This window comes from Danio aesculapii, chromosome 16 (assembly GCF_903798145.1).
Source record: "Danio aesculapii chromosome 16, fDanAes4.1, whole genome shotgun sequence".
Lineage (NCBI taxonomy): Eukaryota > Metazoa > Chordata > Actinopteri > Cypriniformes > Danionidae > Danio > Danio aesculapii.
Window position 1 is genome coordinate 30,471,433 of NC_079450.1, and position 15,039 is coordinate 30,486,471.

The 15,039-nt window shown below is 36.2% G+C and overlaps 1 protein-coding gene across 2 annotated transcripts; it reads right to left on the reverse strand.

Moving 5' to 3' along the window:
* Positions 1-1,263: 1,263 nt before the first annotated feature.
* mylipb (myosin regulatory light chain interacting protein b) lies at positions 1,264-14,806 on the reverse strand. 2 transcript variants are annotated; one of them, XM_056475312.1, is made up of 7 exons: positions 14,630-14,806; positions 13,661-13,851; positions 10,043-10,228; positions 9,377-9,574; positions 6,435-6,599; positions 4,611-5,013; positions 1,264-1,948 (listed from the first exon to the last, which is right to left on the reverse strand). In XM_056475312.1, exons 1-7 carry the CDS (start codon positions 14,714-14,716, stop codon positions 1,781-1,783), a joined length of 1,398 nt encoding a protein of 465 aa, XP_056331287.1. In that variant the 5' UTR covers positions 14,717-14,806; the 3' UTR covers positions 1,264-1,780. The 2 variants fall into 2 exon arrangements, with proteins under 2 accessions (XP_056331287.1, XP_056331288.1); XM_056475313.1 differs by lacking the exons at positions 13,661-13,851; positions 14,630-14,806 and adding an exon at positions 12,923-13,107.
* Between the last annotated feature and the right edge of the window lie 233 nt (positions 14,807-15,039).

The following is a 15,039-nucleotide window of genomic DNA, read 5'->3' on the forward strand; positions in this document are numbered from 1 at the left end:
TATTGATGGCGCTAGTGGTTACAACGGTCTACATCTCATTTTACGCTTGAACAACTAAATGAATGCTTATTTCTATTTAACCTAATGTATTTTAATTACATTACAACATCGATGCTGTAACAACCTTGTGAAATTGAAAATTTAGTCACAGTAAGCTTTTACCGGAAGTTTATCGTTGGCTTTAAAACTCTAGCTGTGCATAGAGCCTATTAATTCAACAAAACATACTAGACAAATACCAAAAAATTATCAAAAGTTGTGCAAACAATCTTTATTTCATTCCAAAATGTGAATGAAATATGTCGTGCGTGGTAAAGAAGCATTACACTTTACTCAATAATTAATTGGTGGTCTTTTTTGTACTTGCCCATAGGCTTTAAAATGATGATAACATCACATCTTATAACCTTTGCCACCAGTTACCTTCAGACAGTGTTGTGAAAAAGGAATTTATTTTTTATTACTTTGGTCTCTTTTTATTTTAATTAAACATTTGTATTTTGTATTGTTAAGTGATAAATCAACCAAACTTCTCTGCGTGAGATACACTTTGCATACTAATGAAGCATTTTCACAGAAGTTTCCTGCCGCTGGCCACATCAAAATCAGAAAATAACTTTATCCTTCTCACTTATAGCTTTCCTGTTGAAGAAAAGATGTGCTGAAGCGGACCACAGAAATTTTGCAGTTGAGAAGTCTTATGCTTTTAATGCTGTGCAGAGTATTTGTAGAAAAGGGGAAGTATGTTTGGGTGCAGGCGCCAGAGGACTGCAGAATGATTGACAAATGACGAATTCCACCAAAACTCCACTCCTTTTAACATCATTTGTGTATAAATACTGGAGTCAGGGAAATGCAGAATTGTTGCGAACATGCCGAATGCAATTCTTGTATTGCATTGGTGTAACCCAGAGCTCTGTTATTAAATTATTCATTTGTATCTAATGAATGACTAATATTTTTGGCATTGAAAAAAATCCTTTCCTGGCATTTTTATTGAACACGCATGGAATTGGCTACATATTCCAACAACAGTAATATCAGTAACCTACAGTAAATCATATCAGCAGTTCACATACGGTATATACACGTGCAGAATGTGCAGTTTTACTGGGACACTGAACTGTATAATGTATAACTGGGACACTGTACAGTAAGGTCCATAGAATGGATTAAGCATTACTGTCTACTTCATCTTAATATTGCCAAAAGTGCCCTTGGAAAGATGAAAAATCTGAACATTTAATGATACAAAACAAAATATTAAAAGATGTGCAAACGCTATTTATTTCATTCCAAAATATGGGTGAAATACGTCAATATAAAAGAGGATACAATTCTGTTACTTAAACCTTCTTGTGCTTAAATTAGAATTTTCAGAAAACTGCAGTAGCACTAGGAACATTTCATATAAAGTACATTTTACAAAAAGTACTGTTTGAAACATTTCTAAGATAAAACTGCATACACAGAACCACATAAAATGTTTAAACCCCTAAAAAACAGTTGATATGGAGTGTTAACCTGAAAATAAACCCTTTGCATATAGTTAACAATCATATGAAATATTGCTGTACCACGCATAATATATGCCCCTGTGAATAACTCCAGTGTAAAACTGTTGATTGCCTCTTATGCCTGTTAATACTGTAAGAAAATAACACTATGAAGTAGCAGTAGTCATTGTTTTTGGAGGTATTTGCAGATAACCGGCCTCACTGAATATTTGATGACATTTTAAAACAGTCTGGTCATGTGCGGTGAGCAGATGTTATCCATCCTACATCTGACAGGCATTTTCTTTATTGGCACAATCCTCTGAGATGCCAGTCCTTTTGGGCACACTGCTGGTGGTGGTTTTTGCCTCTGCCAGGCCTAGAAGACTGGCGCAGGTAGGTAGATAGACATGTTGAACACGGTCCACTTCTGCACGGCACACTGGGCAACACTGATGTGAAAGGAAAGCGTAAATTATCATTCATTTTGACATATAAGCATATTTATTTTATTGACATCTTTTCAGTGTTCATGTGGATGCAGTTTGGCACTGTGCCAGCTGTTACTGCACGCATCACTGAACTGATGTAACACTTTTGTGATGTCAGAGGGTGAAAGTCAAAAGGTCACAGAACTGCTGTGTAATGACATTGTCTCATTATCAAGATCTTCAGCCTGAACAGCCGCTAATGGCTGATGGCACATGTCGAGAAGTATGTTAGGAGGGTAACCTGTGGTTATGTAAACCTAATAATGTAAGTTCTCTTAATCATTAACCTAACTGGTCGATTTAGATGCCGATTTCTAAGCATGGGAAAAATCACTTATTGTGTTTTTTCATGAATGCTGAACGCTTATCTAAATTCATAATAGTAATAATAGCAATGATATTAGCACATAATGTATATGTGTGTGAAATCTAAGTAAATATTCTTTCTTTTTTTTTTTTTAATCTAAATATTTTACAACCACATTAACAGTGTATATACAGTATGATGACATTTCTTCTAATTTAAAATAAAACAGTTTCAGATATTTAGATACATTTTTAGACACCCAGAAAAGTTAAGAAGACTATCACAAAAATGTTAACAATTGGTATTTTGAGCACCTGTTGCTTTCTGCAAAAAAAAAAAATTAAAAAATTATATAAAATGAAATATTAAATTAATAATATATATCAAGTAATCAATGAAAACATAATATGAAAAAATAAGATAAAAATGTAAAATAAAAAAAAATTTATTACTGTAGTGTTATTATGTTTAGTTTCCCAGAGATGGGTTGCGGCTGGAAGGGCATCCGCTGCGTAAAACACGTGCTGGATAAGTTGGCGGTTCATTCCGCTGTGGTGTATTATTAATTAATTATTATTAATTGGACTAAAAGGGACTACGCTGAAAAAAAAAAATAAACGAATGAATGAAAATTATGTTTAGATTTACTTTTCCTAATTCCTTTGGCTCAATTTCTAATTGAATTTTTTTATTCTTCAAAAAAATAAGTTTAGATTTCTGAACAATGCAGTCGCCACTGAGACTGCAGCTCTGCACAAGACGTTTAGCCAGCGGAGAAATTAAAATGATCGTGCCCAACTGAGCCTGGTTTCTCTCAAGGTTTTTTCTTCACTTCCGCCATTTAGTGAAGTTTTTTTTCCCTCTCCGCTGTCGCCACTAGCTTGCATGGTTCGGGATCTGTAGAGCTGCGCATCGTTGGATTTGCCCTTCAATATTTGGACTCTCAGTAGTGATTATTAAACCACACTGAACTGAGCTCAACTGAACTGAACTTGAACACTATAAACTGAACTACACTGTTCCTATTTACTGTGACCTTTTATGTGAAGCTGCTTTGACACAATCTACATTGTATAAGCGCTATACAAATAAAGGTGAATTGAATTGAATTGAACAATTAGCTTACTGTTCACATCAGAGTGGCACTTCTTTATGATTCAAGCGAACTGCAAATGCTTTGTCATATGTGAGCAAACACTAAGTACAATTGTCTGTCGTTTAGACAAATTAAAAAATGCTATTATTCTAGCCGTAATAAAACAAATAAGACTTTCTGAAAGAAAAAATATTATCAGACATACTGTGAACATTTCCTTGCTCTGTTAGACATCATTTGGGAAATATTTAAAAAGGAAAAATTCAAAGGGGGGCTAATAATTCTGACTTCAACAATAAATATATATGAAGGGTTTAGATGCAAAAACCTCTACATTTTCTTCTCAAATGAGCATTTATATCAGGCTTCTGTGTACAGGTTCAGTAATTTTACTTTTATGGCAAAGAGTACATTCTTTTCATGGTCTTCAAAGTGAAATAACTCAAAATAAACAAAGGAGGCTGAGAATAATGCTCATTTTTTATGGTAATATCAGACGCCACTTAGAGGTTTTGCATCTGAACTCTTCATATATATTGCACAATCACTTCCTTTTTTTAAAAGTGGAGAGTTTCCACAATCCTGAACAGCAGCATAATGCTTGTGAAGACGTGTAATTTCTAGCAAGGCCAAACAAGTGACAGGATGTCCACCAGGAATATGTTTTCATGGATGCTATTTTGTAGTATTGTTTGTGTATTTGTGAAAACATAAGAAATATGAAATATGCCATAAAGTAAGCAAGATAGCATTCTAAATGTAATAAATTTGTACAAAAATAAATGTACTGTACTATTCAGTCTTCTTTACAAATGTCTTATTTTTTAAACCTTAATTTTCATGGTTGACCGTCATGGTGAAAAAAAGTTAATAATTTTAGGCAGTGTGGCTCACACAATGACAAATATGTATTGGTGGCATTGGTCAAATTTCACACACGATAACTAGGTTTTGAAGTATGAATTAAATGTTTTAGGAGAGTAAATACATTTTGTAGACATGCAATACAATTCTGAACTTCCAGCAACGTTTTGACATTTGCACTTACAGTTGAGAGAATGTTAAGACTGTTTCGAAAAATGTGCCAAAGCAATTGGGAAAAACTGTAACACAGCCTGAATGTACAGAATTACACCTAACGCTTACACTATATCAAGTTTTTAATGGCTAATATATTCATTTTAGCAGCACTAATAATATAGTAACAATGTAACATTCACCTGCAGTTGGCTGGCACAGTTATAGCAGCAGAACATGTGTCCACACGGACAGAAAGCAGCACTGATCTCCTGTTCACAGCACAGAGCGCAGGTCAGGGCCTCCTGGAGCCTCTGCAGCTTCTCCTTCAGAACGTGCGTTTCTCTGCAGTCGACGCACATCCGCTCCTCTCGGTCCACTTTAGTCTGTCTCAGCGGAGAACGACTGATCCCACGTCCATTCACGCTCACACCGGCATTGAACAGGGCTCGTCGGGTACGGTCATACACTTCTTTAGATGTGCGCTGAATGTCGAAGATGTACCTTTTACCAAGGTCAATGCTTTCGTTGAGGAAGAGGGAGGCCAGGTGACCCTTAAAGTCACGGCTATACTGCATCTTCACAGTGCTCATTACAGTGTCACATCTGAAGAGAGAAAACAGGGTTTTTAAATTGTATTTGTTGTACGTATTGTGATGATGATGGATGCATGCACGTATGTTTGTGATGTATGAGTTCATCAAGAATCGAGGCCATAATGATATATGAATAGAAATAACCTAGAGCAACTTCTACCCTTTGCATTATTCGAATTTATGTTACTTATGGAGACACAATCAGTAATTGTATGCAGGCCCGTGCCCAGAACCTTACAGGGGCAGGTGCTCAACACGATCGCAAAGTGAAGAGCGTGGGTGGGGGGTGGATGGATGGATGTGATCGCAAAGTGAAGATCAAGGGAGTGGGGTGGCGATCGCAAAGTAAGGGAGGATGTTTGCCGATCGCAAAGTGAAGGAAGGGGGGGCTGGGGGGGTTGATCAAGAGGGGCACCTCAGCCAATGAGGGCAATGGCCCTGGTTGTATTATTGGCAACAAAAATCCTAACCCTCACTGAAAAACCAATTTCATACCGCTGGAAAAACAAACAATAAACTGGAATATATTGTTGGGAAAAAAAGGAATGCATTTTTTCATTATTGTTGTTTATTCTTTATTAGAAATACGTTTTGCCTAGTGATATATAAACCAAACTTATTTTCTGAGTATGATACAGTCTGTATACTAATGAAGCATTTTTGCAGAAGTAGTTTCCTGCCACTGGCTGACAAGATAGAGCGACATCGATGTGTGAAAATAACTTTAACTTCTCACTTAGCTTTCTTGTTCTTGTTGCAGAGATGTGCTGAAGCAGACCACAGAATATGTGCAGTTGAGAAGTCTTATGCTTTTAATGTTGTATTTGTAGAAAAGAGGAAGTATGTTTGGGTGCGGGTGCCACAGGACTGCAGAATAATTGACAAATGACGAATTCCACCAAAACTCCACCTTTTAATATCATTTGTGTATAAATACTGGAGTCAGGAAAATGCAGAATTGTTGCGAACCTCCCGAATGTAATTGTTGTATTTCATTGGTGTAACCCAGAGCTCTGTTATCGAATTATTCATTTGTCTCCAATAAATTACTAATACTTTTGCATTGAACAAAATCCTCTCCTGACATGTTTATTGAACACACACGGAATTGGCTTGATATTCCAACAATATTGTGCACAATTCCTTTGACTTAATTTCGATAATTATATTGTAGCAAAACTCAAATAAATCAAGTCTTATATGATACATTATAACATTAGCGTCTCCATTTTAATGGCTTCCCTGCATTTACCAAAAATGCTAAAATATAAAATAAATAAAGTCAGCAAAGTAGAAATCAGCTAAAACTAAAGTGAAATGTCAAATTCAAAACTACAACAACTCCGTGTGTATGTTAACAATGCTTAAATATTATTGTCTTTTAATATCGCTTTACTCAAATAAGTCTGACAGAATCATAACAGTATTCACCTGTAGAAGGCATGGATCTCTGTGATAGCACGATATAGGCCATTGGCAGCACTAGGACTGATGAATTTAAAAAGGAGAACGACGCTGTCCCCATTGTCCTTCGTGATGGTCACATACACATTCCTTCCAGACTGAGTGGCCATCTGAATAACTGGGTACATGAGTCTGAAACAACAAAATATAAATAGATTTATTAATTTTAAAACATTATAGTTAGAGGGCTAAGCAGTATGATGATATATGAGTAACGGAGGCCAGCTAGTGAAGTGCTGTGCAGGTAAAAACCTCACACTAGAAGCCATGGTCTTTAGCCTCCTTGTTAGAGCAACTGACTCCCATGCAAAGAATCACCAGTTCATTCTCAGCTCAGATTGAGTTGGGTACAGTAGGACCAGTTGGCTTACACTTGGGGGCTCATCCGGGATGGGAGTGAGGTTTAGGGGGGTAAGTGCAACAGAGGCCAGTTAGTAAAGTGATGTGCAGGTAAAAACCTCACTTCTCTGACCTCAAAAGGTGGTCTAGCAACAGGCGCTAGAGGCCATGGTCTTTAAGCCTCCTTGTTAGAGCAACCGACTCGGCAAAGAATCGCCGGTTCAATCCCAGCTCAGACTGGGTTGGGTACAGTAGGAACGATGGGTTACATGACAATTATATAATAATAATAATAGTTTTGCCACATTGTTTATTTTGATTTATTAAAACAAGCAGCAGTACTACCAAGAGACATAAAAATTTACGCACAAATGACAAAAATGTAAGTATGAGATGTGCTTTATGTTAAATAGAAATAATCAGCACATAAAGTAAACACTGTCAGTCATTTCTAGTCACCAAAAAATTTAAATTCTGTTATTAATTACTCTCTTTCGTGGCATTTCAATCCCCTGACACCTTTGTTCATCTTCAGAACACAAATTCAGATATTGTAGATGAAATCTGAGAGCTCTCTAATACTCCATATACAGCAACAGTCCCGAGACACTTAAAGTAAAAAAAAAAGAAATCAAGATCATTGTCAAAACATTTCATGTGACTTCAGAGGTTCAACTATAATTATACAAAACTCACTTTTGTGTGGCAAAAAAACAAAAACAAACAGTAAATAGAACTTTATTCGTCTATATCTTTTTCTCTCACTTCAGGTCATCATGGTGGATGCTTACTATAGGCTTGTCCTATTAACTGTAGTAAACACACATCCTGATCTGTTGCTAAAGACATCGAAAAGGCAAACAAAGTTGTTTTAAGGGGTGGTCCAGAGTGTATTTTTAAGGCTTGGTTGTGTTTATAAGATGTTAAGCGATGTGTGCTTATGCTTCATTTATAAAAAAATCACGTTTTTTTGATAAATCTTACTTTGATTATATACAGCTACTCAGCTAACATGAAAACAACTGTCATATTTTCTTAGTTCCTCTGAAAACCGCCTTAAAGAGGTTCTGATTGGTCAGCTAACATAATGTGCTGTGATTCACGGATCGGCTCCACATCACCGGGAAAAGCACCACACCCCTACAAGCAAGCCCTTTGTCTCGGTTGTGTAAATAATGTGAGTCAGAGTAGCTGTTAGCCGTATCAGTTTGAGCCTGGATCAGACAGAAAATGAAGAAGACACAGCTGAACCTCACACCTGCTGTCTAAAATAAAATCTGACAAGTGTCTTTTACATATATTCGGGTTATAAGCATGTGTAAGTAACATGAAACGTTCACATATCTTTTGCAAGTTTGTTATTTGAGATGTAGAGCGCACAGAAAATGGCCATATAGAGAGAAGCTGCGGCGCTGGTGAAGATTGTGGGTGTTTACAGGGAGTTGACGCATAAATATGAATTCGTAGCTAAATTGTATTTACAGCATTTGCCGTTGTTTAACTTATCCTTCTTTACGTCCCCATTACAACATACCATTAACGCTAGACACTATGCATGTAATAGATCAATTTTAACAAATAAAAATACTTTTAGCCCAATCCAGCACTGAACTGGGAGAGATTCTGGAAGCTGTCCTTTGTCAAATGCTAGCTATATCTTTTTATAATTCTTTTGAACATAATTAAAATTAAACTATAAGCACTTCTCTCTTTGTGTTGTGTCCTTTGGAAGCCCAAATACAGAAACAGAACAAGCTCTGTGGAAATAGCAGCATTTGGACAGCATTTTAGCTTTCTTTGCTACATTACAGCACTACAGAGCCTCTAGCCACACTCTTTTGCTGCGTGGAGTGTATGTGTGTGGTGAATGTGCGTAACCTGAAACGCTTGTAATCTCACTAGCCTGGATGTATTGTTTGTAGTCCCCAAGTTTTGTTTGCTGTAGGCTTTGCTAAGCTAACTCTGTAAAAGCCAGAGTCATCTCTTTGCATTGAAATTTGAGCGTATTACATTCAGAGATGCTGTTTATGTTCACACAGCTACATTACACATCAACTAAAGTTTCAAATATGATATCATAGTGGACCACCGCTTAAAAGGTTTTTTAGTGCACAAATATGAACCACTGAAGTTACATAGAATGTTTTGACGATGTGTCTGATTCTTTTTCCGGAATTTGAATACTTCAGGACACCTGCTGTCTATGGAGGGTCAGCGAAGTCTAAATGAAATAAATCTAAAACTCTAAATAAATCTAAATTGAACGCTATTTGTGTTCTGAAGATGAACAAAGGTTTCAGGGCACTGGAACAACAGGACGATGAATAATTGATAGAACTTTTATATTTGAGTAAACTAATTCTTTAAGTAAACCAAACAATGTGTATTAGTATACTAGATCTGTGCGTCTGTTCATAAAGTGACAGAAGCTTAATAAACCTGCTGTGTCATTAATGTTACTTTTCATAAACTGTAAAATTAGATGTGGGTTATTTCACCAACCCTAGTATACAAACATTTAAATTCTCTGAACAACTTAATGTTTCCTACATCTCTTGCCATATATGTACCTTTCAATAGATGTGAAATCGCTTTTGCAGACAAACAGCCCTTCTTGTCCAACACCTATGAGCAGTTCCTGTCCCTCAGAGTCACGTGCGGAGTGCCATTCAACGCCATAGTAGGTAAGAGAGGAAACCAGCTGCAGGGCTTGATACTCCGCAGAGGCCTGACTGACACCCTCCAATGACTTGTGCTTCAAGAAAATGCTATAAAAACACAAAAAAACACATATGACAACAGTGATGACCACGAAATGACTTCCTGTTTCTTCAAACTGCATTTAGAAGAAACTAGCTTGGTCTGAAATACTTCCCTATTTCATGGTAGGCAAAAAAAAAAACAGTATATGACAAAAGGACTGTAGTATGTCTGCATTGTAGTGTGTATGAATTCGCAGTACTCATAAAAGAGTAGGAAAAAAAAATACCAGGAGGACCTTCCTATTTGACTTTCCTATTTACTTTACTGCCCCATGAGGCCACAGGAAAGGGTTTATGAATGACAGTGACGCAACTGATGCTAGATCACTGTAGATAGCAAATGTACATAATCCCGAATTGCATTCATAACATACTACTTAATTAACTATCATATCAAAGTAGGTATGGTATGCGATTTCAGAGACAGCAGCAGTGTTATTCTGACTGAGACTGTAAACTTCTCAGTGCCCTTACATGTTGAAGATGTCATGGCTGGGGTCTTGACCGTAGATCTGGGAGTAGCAGTACTTGGCTGTGTTTTGCTTGTAATCTCCAAACTCTGCCTGAGCCAGTAGAGCGCAGAGCTCAATCGCTTGCTCTGCGTCCAATCGCAAGCTTCCTTTGATAAGCTCCTCCTTTACATGCAGCAGAAACAAATGCCTGCAGAGCAACAGTAAACAAAAGGGAACATTGAACATATTCATATTTCGCAACAGAACACTCAAGAGCATGTAATAAAGAACAAGACATCGATGCACTTGCTATATTTTCCTCAAAACATTTTTTTTCATATGATAAATTAATAATCTATGAGAAAAAGTTTCAGTTTGGATGAATCCCCATAAATGTGGACTTAATCATAGGGTTGCACAATATACCGTTTCAGCATCGATATCGCAATGTGATCATTCGCAATAGTCACATTGCAGAGGATAGATGCAATGTTGAGTTTGTGTTATAATTTATCATTTGCGTGTGTTTTCGATGATATATGATTGTATAATGATTTTAAAAGCATTTAGGTATAAGAAATTGTACCATTTGTGACCTTAACTTTGATTTATTTTATTGAATTGTTTTTATTTTTATCATTCAGTTACTGTATTTGAATACTGTTAGACTCTGGAAATGATAAAATACTTTATTTCAATTGTACCTTTTTCTTGATTTTATTTAAAGATTGTTATGTACGAAAATACTTACAACACATGCAAATACAAAAATGCACTGCAAATAGCACAGACAACAACTCCCCAAAAACTTTATAGATTGTTTATTAGATTTTATAGAGATGCAATCCCACTGCAGAATCATCCCAATCGATTTAACATTATAAATTCATTCTAAATAAAGATTTATACAAGTCATCTTGTGAAATTGTATTCATATCACAATATACAGGCTGATTCAAAAAGAATACCACAACTTTCGGCTAGATGTCACTGGAGTGTCTGAAGGGGGTAATATATCTATGAACTTGTTTTCTACAGAAAAAAACTTTAAGTACTCTTCAAATTGATTAATTACCCAACGTTCCATCAAGTTTCTTTGATTAAATACAGATTTTCAAAATTGTGGTATTCTTTTTGAATCACCCTGTGTCTATACCGCAAAATAAAATAAAATAAATCGCAATGTAAAATTTTTCCAGTATCGTGCAGCCCTACTTAATCATAAACCAAGCTTCAGCTTCTGACTGAAATATGCTGAATCATCAGTTCAAACTTTAGTGCCCTAAAGAAAAGAAAACTTTCATGACCTTACTTCATAACTCGATAAAGCCTACTATATCATATTTGACAGGTGAGTTTCTAAGGCAAAATCTTTGCTTGAAACCTTTTCTTACATGCTCTCCAGCTTCTGAATAACAGTTTCTTTTTATGTAAATAAATCCTTTTTTAAGTATCATTTTAAAAATACCTACTTTATAGGTCTGGGTGATAAATCGAAAAAAGTAATCCAAATTCACTTTCAGAATCTAGAATCGATCTAAATTTTCCAGGACAATTTTTTAAATGACTTTCCCCTACGTGTCACATGACTCTGCTCTGCTAAAGGGTGTGGTTGATTTATGCTTCTTATTTTATATATTTTTATTTAGAAGAGATACTGCTTATGCTCTATTCTTAATATGAAAAACATAATATTAATAATTCATTTTGTTTCCAGAAGTGCAAGTTATTTATTTTCACTTTTTATAAGAAAAAACTGATTGTTGGTTTTAGGCAACGTGTGTTTTAATTTCAGCTGTTCAGCGTTGAGGCGACACAGTTGCGCAGTAGGTAGTGCTGTTGCCTCACAGCAAGAAGGTCGCTAGTTCGAGCCCCGGCTGGATCAGTTGGCGTTTCTGTGTGGTGTTTGCATGTTCTCCCTGCGTTCATGTGGGTTTCCTCCGGGTGCTCCGGTTTCCCCCACAGTCCAAAGACATGCGGTACAGGTGAATTGGGTAGGCTAAATTGTCTGTAGTGTATGAGTGTGAATGAGTGTGTGTAATATGTGAGCATATTTACTGTTCAAAACCTGTCAGTGAATTATGAGGGCAAAATAATAAAATAAATAAATAAATAAAATAATCGCTCATTAATCGTAATCAAGTTAAAATGTTCAAATAATCGAGATTTTGATTTGAGGCCAAATCGCCCAGCCCTCCTACTTTATTTCAGAGATGTTTTTTGTGTTTATAAAGGAAACAGATTAATGGTTTAATATTATTATGAATATTTCAAATGAACATTTACTGCACTTAAGCTACATTAAATGGATAGTTCACCCAAAAAATGAAAATGTACCTAATTGAAAATGTAATTTCTCACCCTTGTGTGGATTCAAACCTTTTGTGAGTTCAAATGAAGATATTTTGGAAGAGCTGAAAACCTTTAAACACTGCCTTCTACGGTAGGAAAAACAAATACTATTGAAGTCAATTGTTCACTGACAGGTTTCCAGCTTTCATCAGAAAATCTTCTTTTGTGTTCAAATGAAGACAGAAAGTCAAATAGGTTTTAAACAAGTGAAGTGCAAGTAAACGGTGACAGAATTTTATTTTGTGAAAATAGACATAAAACAAAAACTAATACAGCGCTGTCTCTTGCAGAAATATCCATGCATTGTCAGCATGCTGATATTATCTCAAAGATTTTGATTACTCAGCGGCATAAACCCAATGAACTTCAGTAACAGGAGCAGACCTCTGACACATATTTCCATGACTTGATGTAAATCACATGCACATGTGAATAGAGGAAAGAAACTGTATAACAAATCTGTAAAGCTTGCAACTGCATGCATCAAACTTTTTCCAATAAAAATATTAATACTGCATGCCAAAAACCCTATTAACTAGTATGTACTTACATATAAATGATGATTGAATACACAGCCTTCACTAAAATAATTCATCTGCTGGCATAATAGTCCTGGATTTAAAGAGTGGGAAAGAAAAACAAAGGCTGACAGAGCGGGAGCAGGACCTTGTCCCGCCATTGTATAAGATTATGTAAGAGATGGAATCACATTACAGCACGTTTCAACTCCGAATCAGACGTACTAACTTCTCCCCACCCCCACCAACAGCCCTCATCATACGTGACCCAACAGCTCCACCAGTATCCAGATGGGAACACACTGTACCGCAACTGTATTCCAGAGCATCCCACACTTACTTCCCTTCAACTTTACTGTTCATTTGTGCACATCCGAGCATGTTCACACAGACGTCCCTTAAAATGCCTCCAGAGGGATATTATTTTTACTTCAACAGGCTTAAATGAGGCACTCCCTAACTGAACAGTTTCAAGAGCAAACATGTACACAGGTAACTCCCTGCCAGAGAGGTAAAAGAAAGATGCATAGAGATGTGGGTTGGAAGTAAGAACACAAACAACAGCACCACTGAGCATATAGACTTTTGACTCACACTGTCACTTTAAGAAGCTGCTTCCTGTTTGGTCTCACGAGAAAAACAACGTAAAAAACAGAACTGTTTTTCATGAGCCTCGAGTTCTCCAGAATGAGCAAAAATGAAAAACTTCAGATCCAGTTTTTTCTTTCACTAATAGAAAAACAAGATGTAGCTTATATAGCTTCCTTTACCTGGTTTGCTCTTGCAGGATTAGATGTGGCTCCACAAAGAACTTGACCCGTAGTCTCAGTCTGCAGGGGGACACACAGTCTACTTCTTGACAAATCCGGTTTCTCAGATTCATCCATAAAGACTCTCCCTTTGTGCCGGTGAACTGCAGTCCAAAATAGTCCACCTCTATTATTCCCATTTTCTGGCATATCTGTTCATTAAAAATGATATATGTTATTATGTATTATGTATTGCCATGCATAATTGTGTGTGCTTTCATCTGAAAAGTACTGGGACTTGGGGTCTTTGCATCCCTCCTCCTTTAGGAAGACAAGACATATTACATAAGAGGAACTTTTGAAGTGCTAATGTGGAATGAGAAAACACCTGCTTTCCAAGTAATCTGCTGATATGCAATTAATTAGGCTTAAAGAATGAGGAAAAATTAGCTGTTACAAATATTTGTTTATAGTGAGTAAGTAAAAAGTCCAAATGTTAAAGAAAATTGAATAAAAATATATAAATCTTTAAAATAATCAAGATATTGTTTGATTTTTAACCTTACAAAAATTTGCCACAGTTTTACTAAAGATAATCAATAAAAATGGCTTTGTAATAACCACAAATTACAAAGTATTGGCAATTATAAACTCATAAAAAAACAGCTTTGCTTCACCAACCACAGTTTACTCACAAAAAAATGTGATTATTTACAAATGGCAATCAATGCAGCAAAAGAAAAACGAAACAACAACAACAACAACAACATAGTTATTACACTTTTAGCTGAATAAAATCATGATTTATATTTTGTAAGTGTGATTTTAATAGTCAACTTTTGGGTTATATGCTGTAAACTAGCATAACTCCCATTTACTACATTAAATTTGCTGTCGTTTATGCTGTTAATGAGCCTTATTCCATATGCAATGTTGAAGAAAATATAAAATAACTTTCTGAAGATAAACTTGTGAGTTCTCGACACTAACCTTATTGAGAATGTCCTCTCCGTTTGCTTTTGGGTCCACTTCCACCTCCAGGACCACCGAGTCCGGTCGAGTTATGTGGCATAACATGTTGAATGCAGCAATTGTTTGACACTCGTCCCGGGACAGCAGAGAGAAAGACCTGTGGCTCACGAGGCTGACTCGCACCCCATTGGAAAATCAGCGAGAGGAGGTTTATGAAACCCAGCTCTCACTCCGCCTATCCGTTATACGATGTCCGATTCGCGAATTGTTCTTTTGAACCGACTCCTTTCAATGATCCTATCGAACTGATTCGCTAATCATTTATTCCATATTCAAATCAAGTCAAATTCAAATCAAATTCGTTGCTCACAGCTATTGTGACACACACACACAAACAAAAAATAGCAATTTATTCAAAATAGGATATG

Excerpts from the sequence above, each read along its gene's own strand:
- mylipb (XM_056475312.1), bottom strand. The coding sequence starts at position 14,716 with ATGTTATGCCACATAACTCGACCGGACTCGGTGGTCCTGGAGGTGGAA. Across the intron at positions 9,575-10,042 it reads AGCCATGACATCTTCAACAT|CATTTTCTTGAAGCACAAGT; the intron begins GTAAGGGCACTG and ends GTGTTTTTATAG. Across the intron at positions 6,600-9,376 it reads GATTTCACATCTATTGAAAG|ACTCATGTACCCAGTTATTC; the intron begins GTACATATATGG and ends TTGTTGTTTCAG.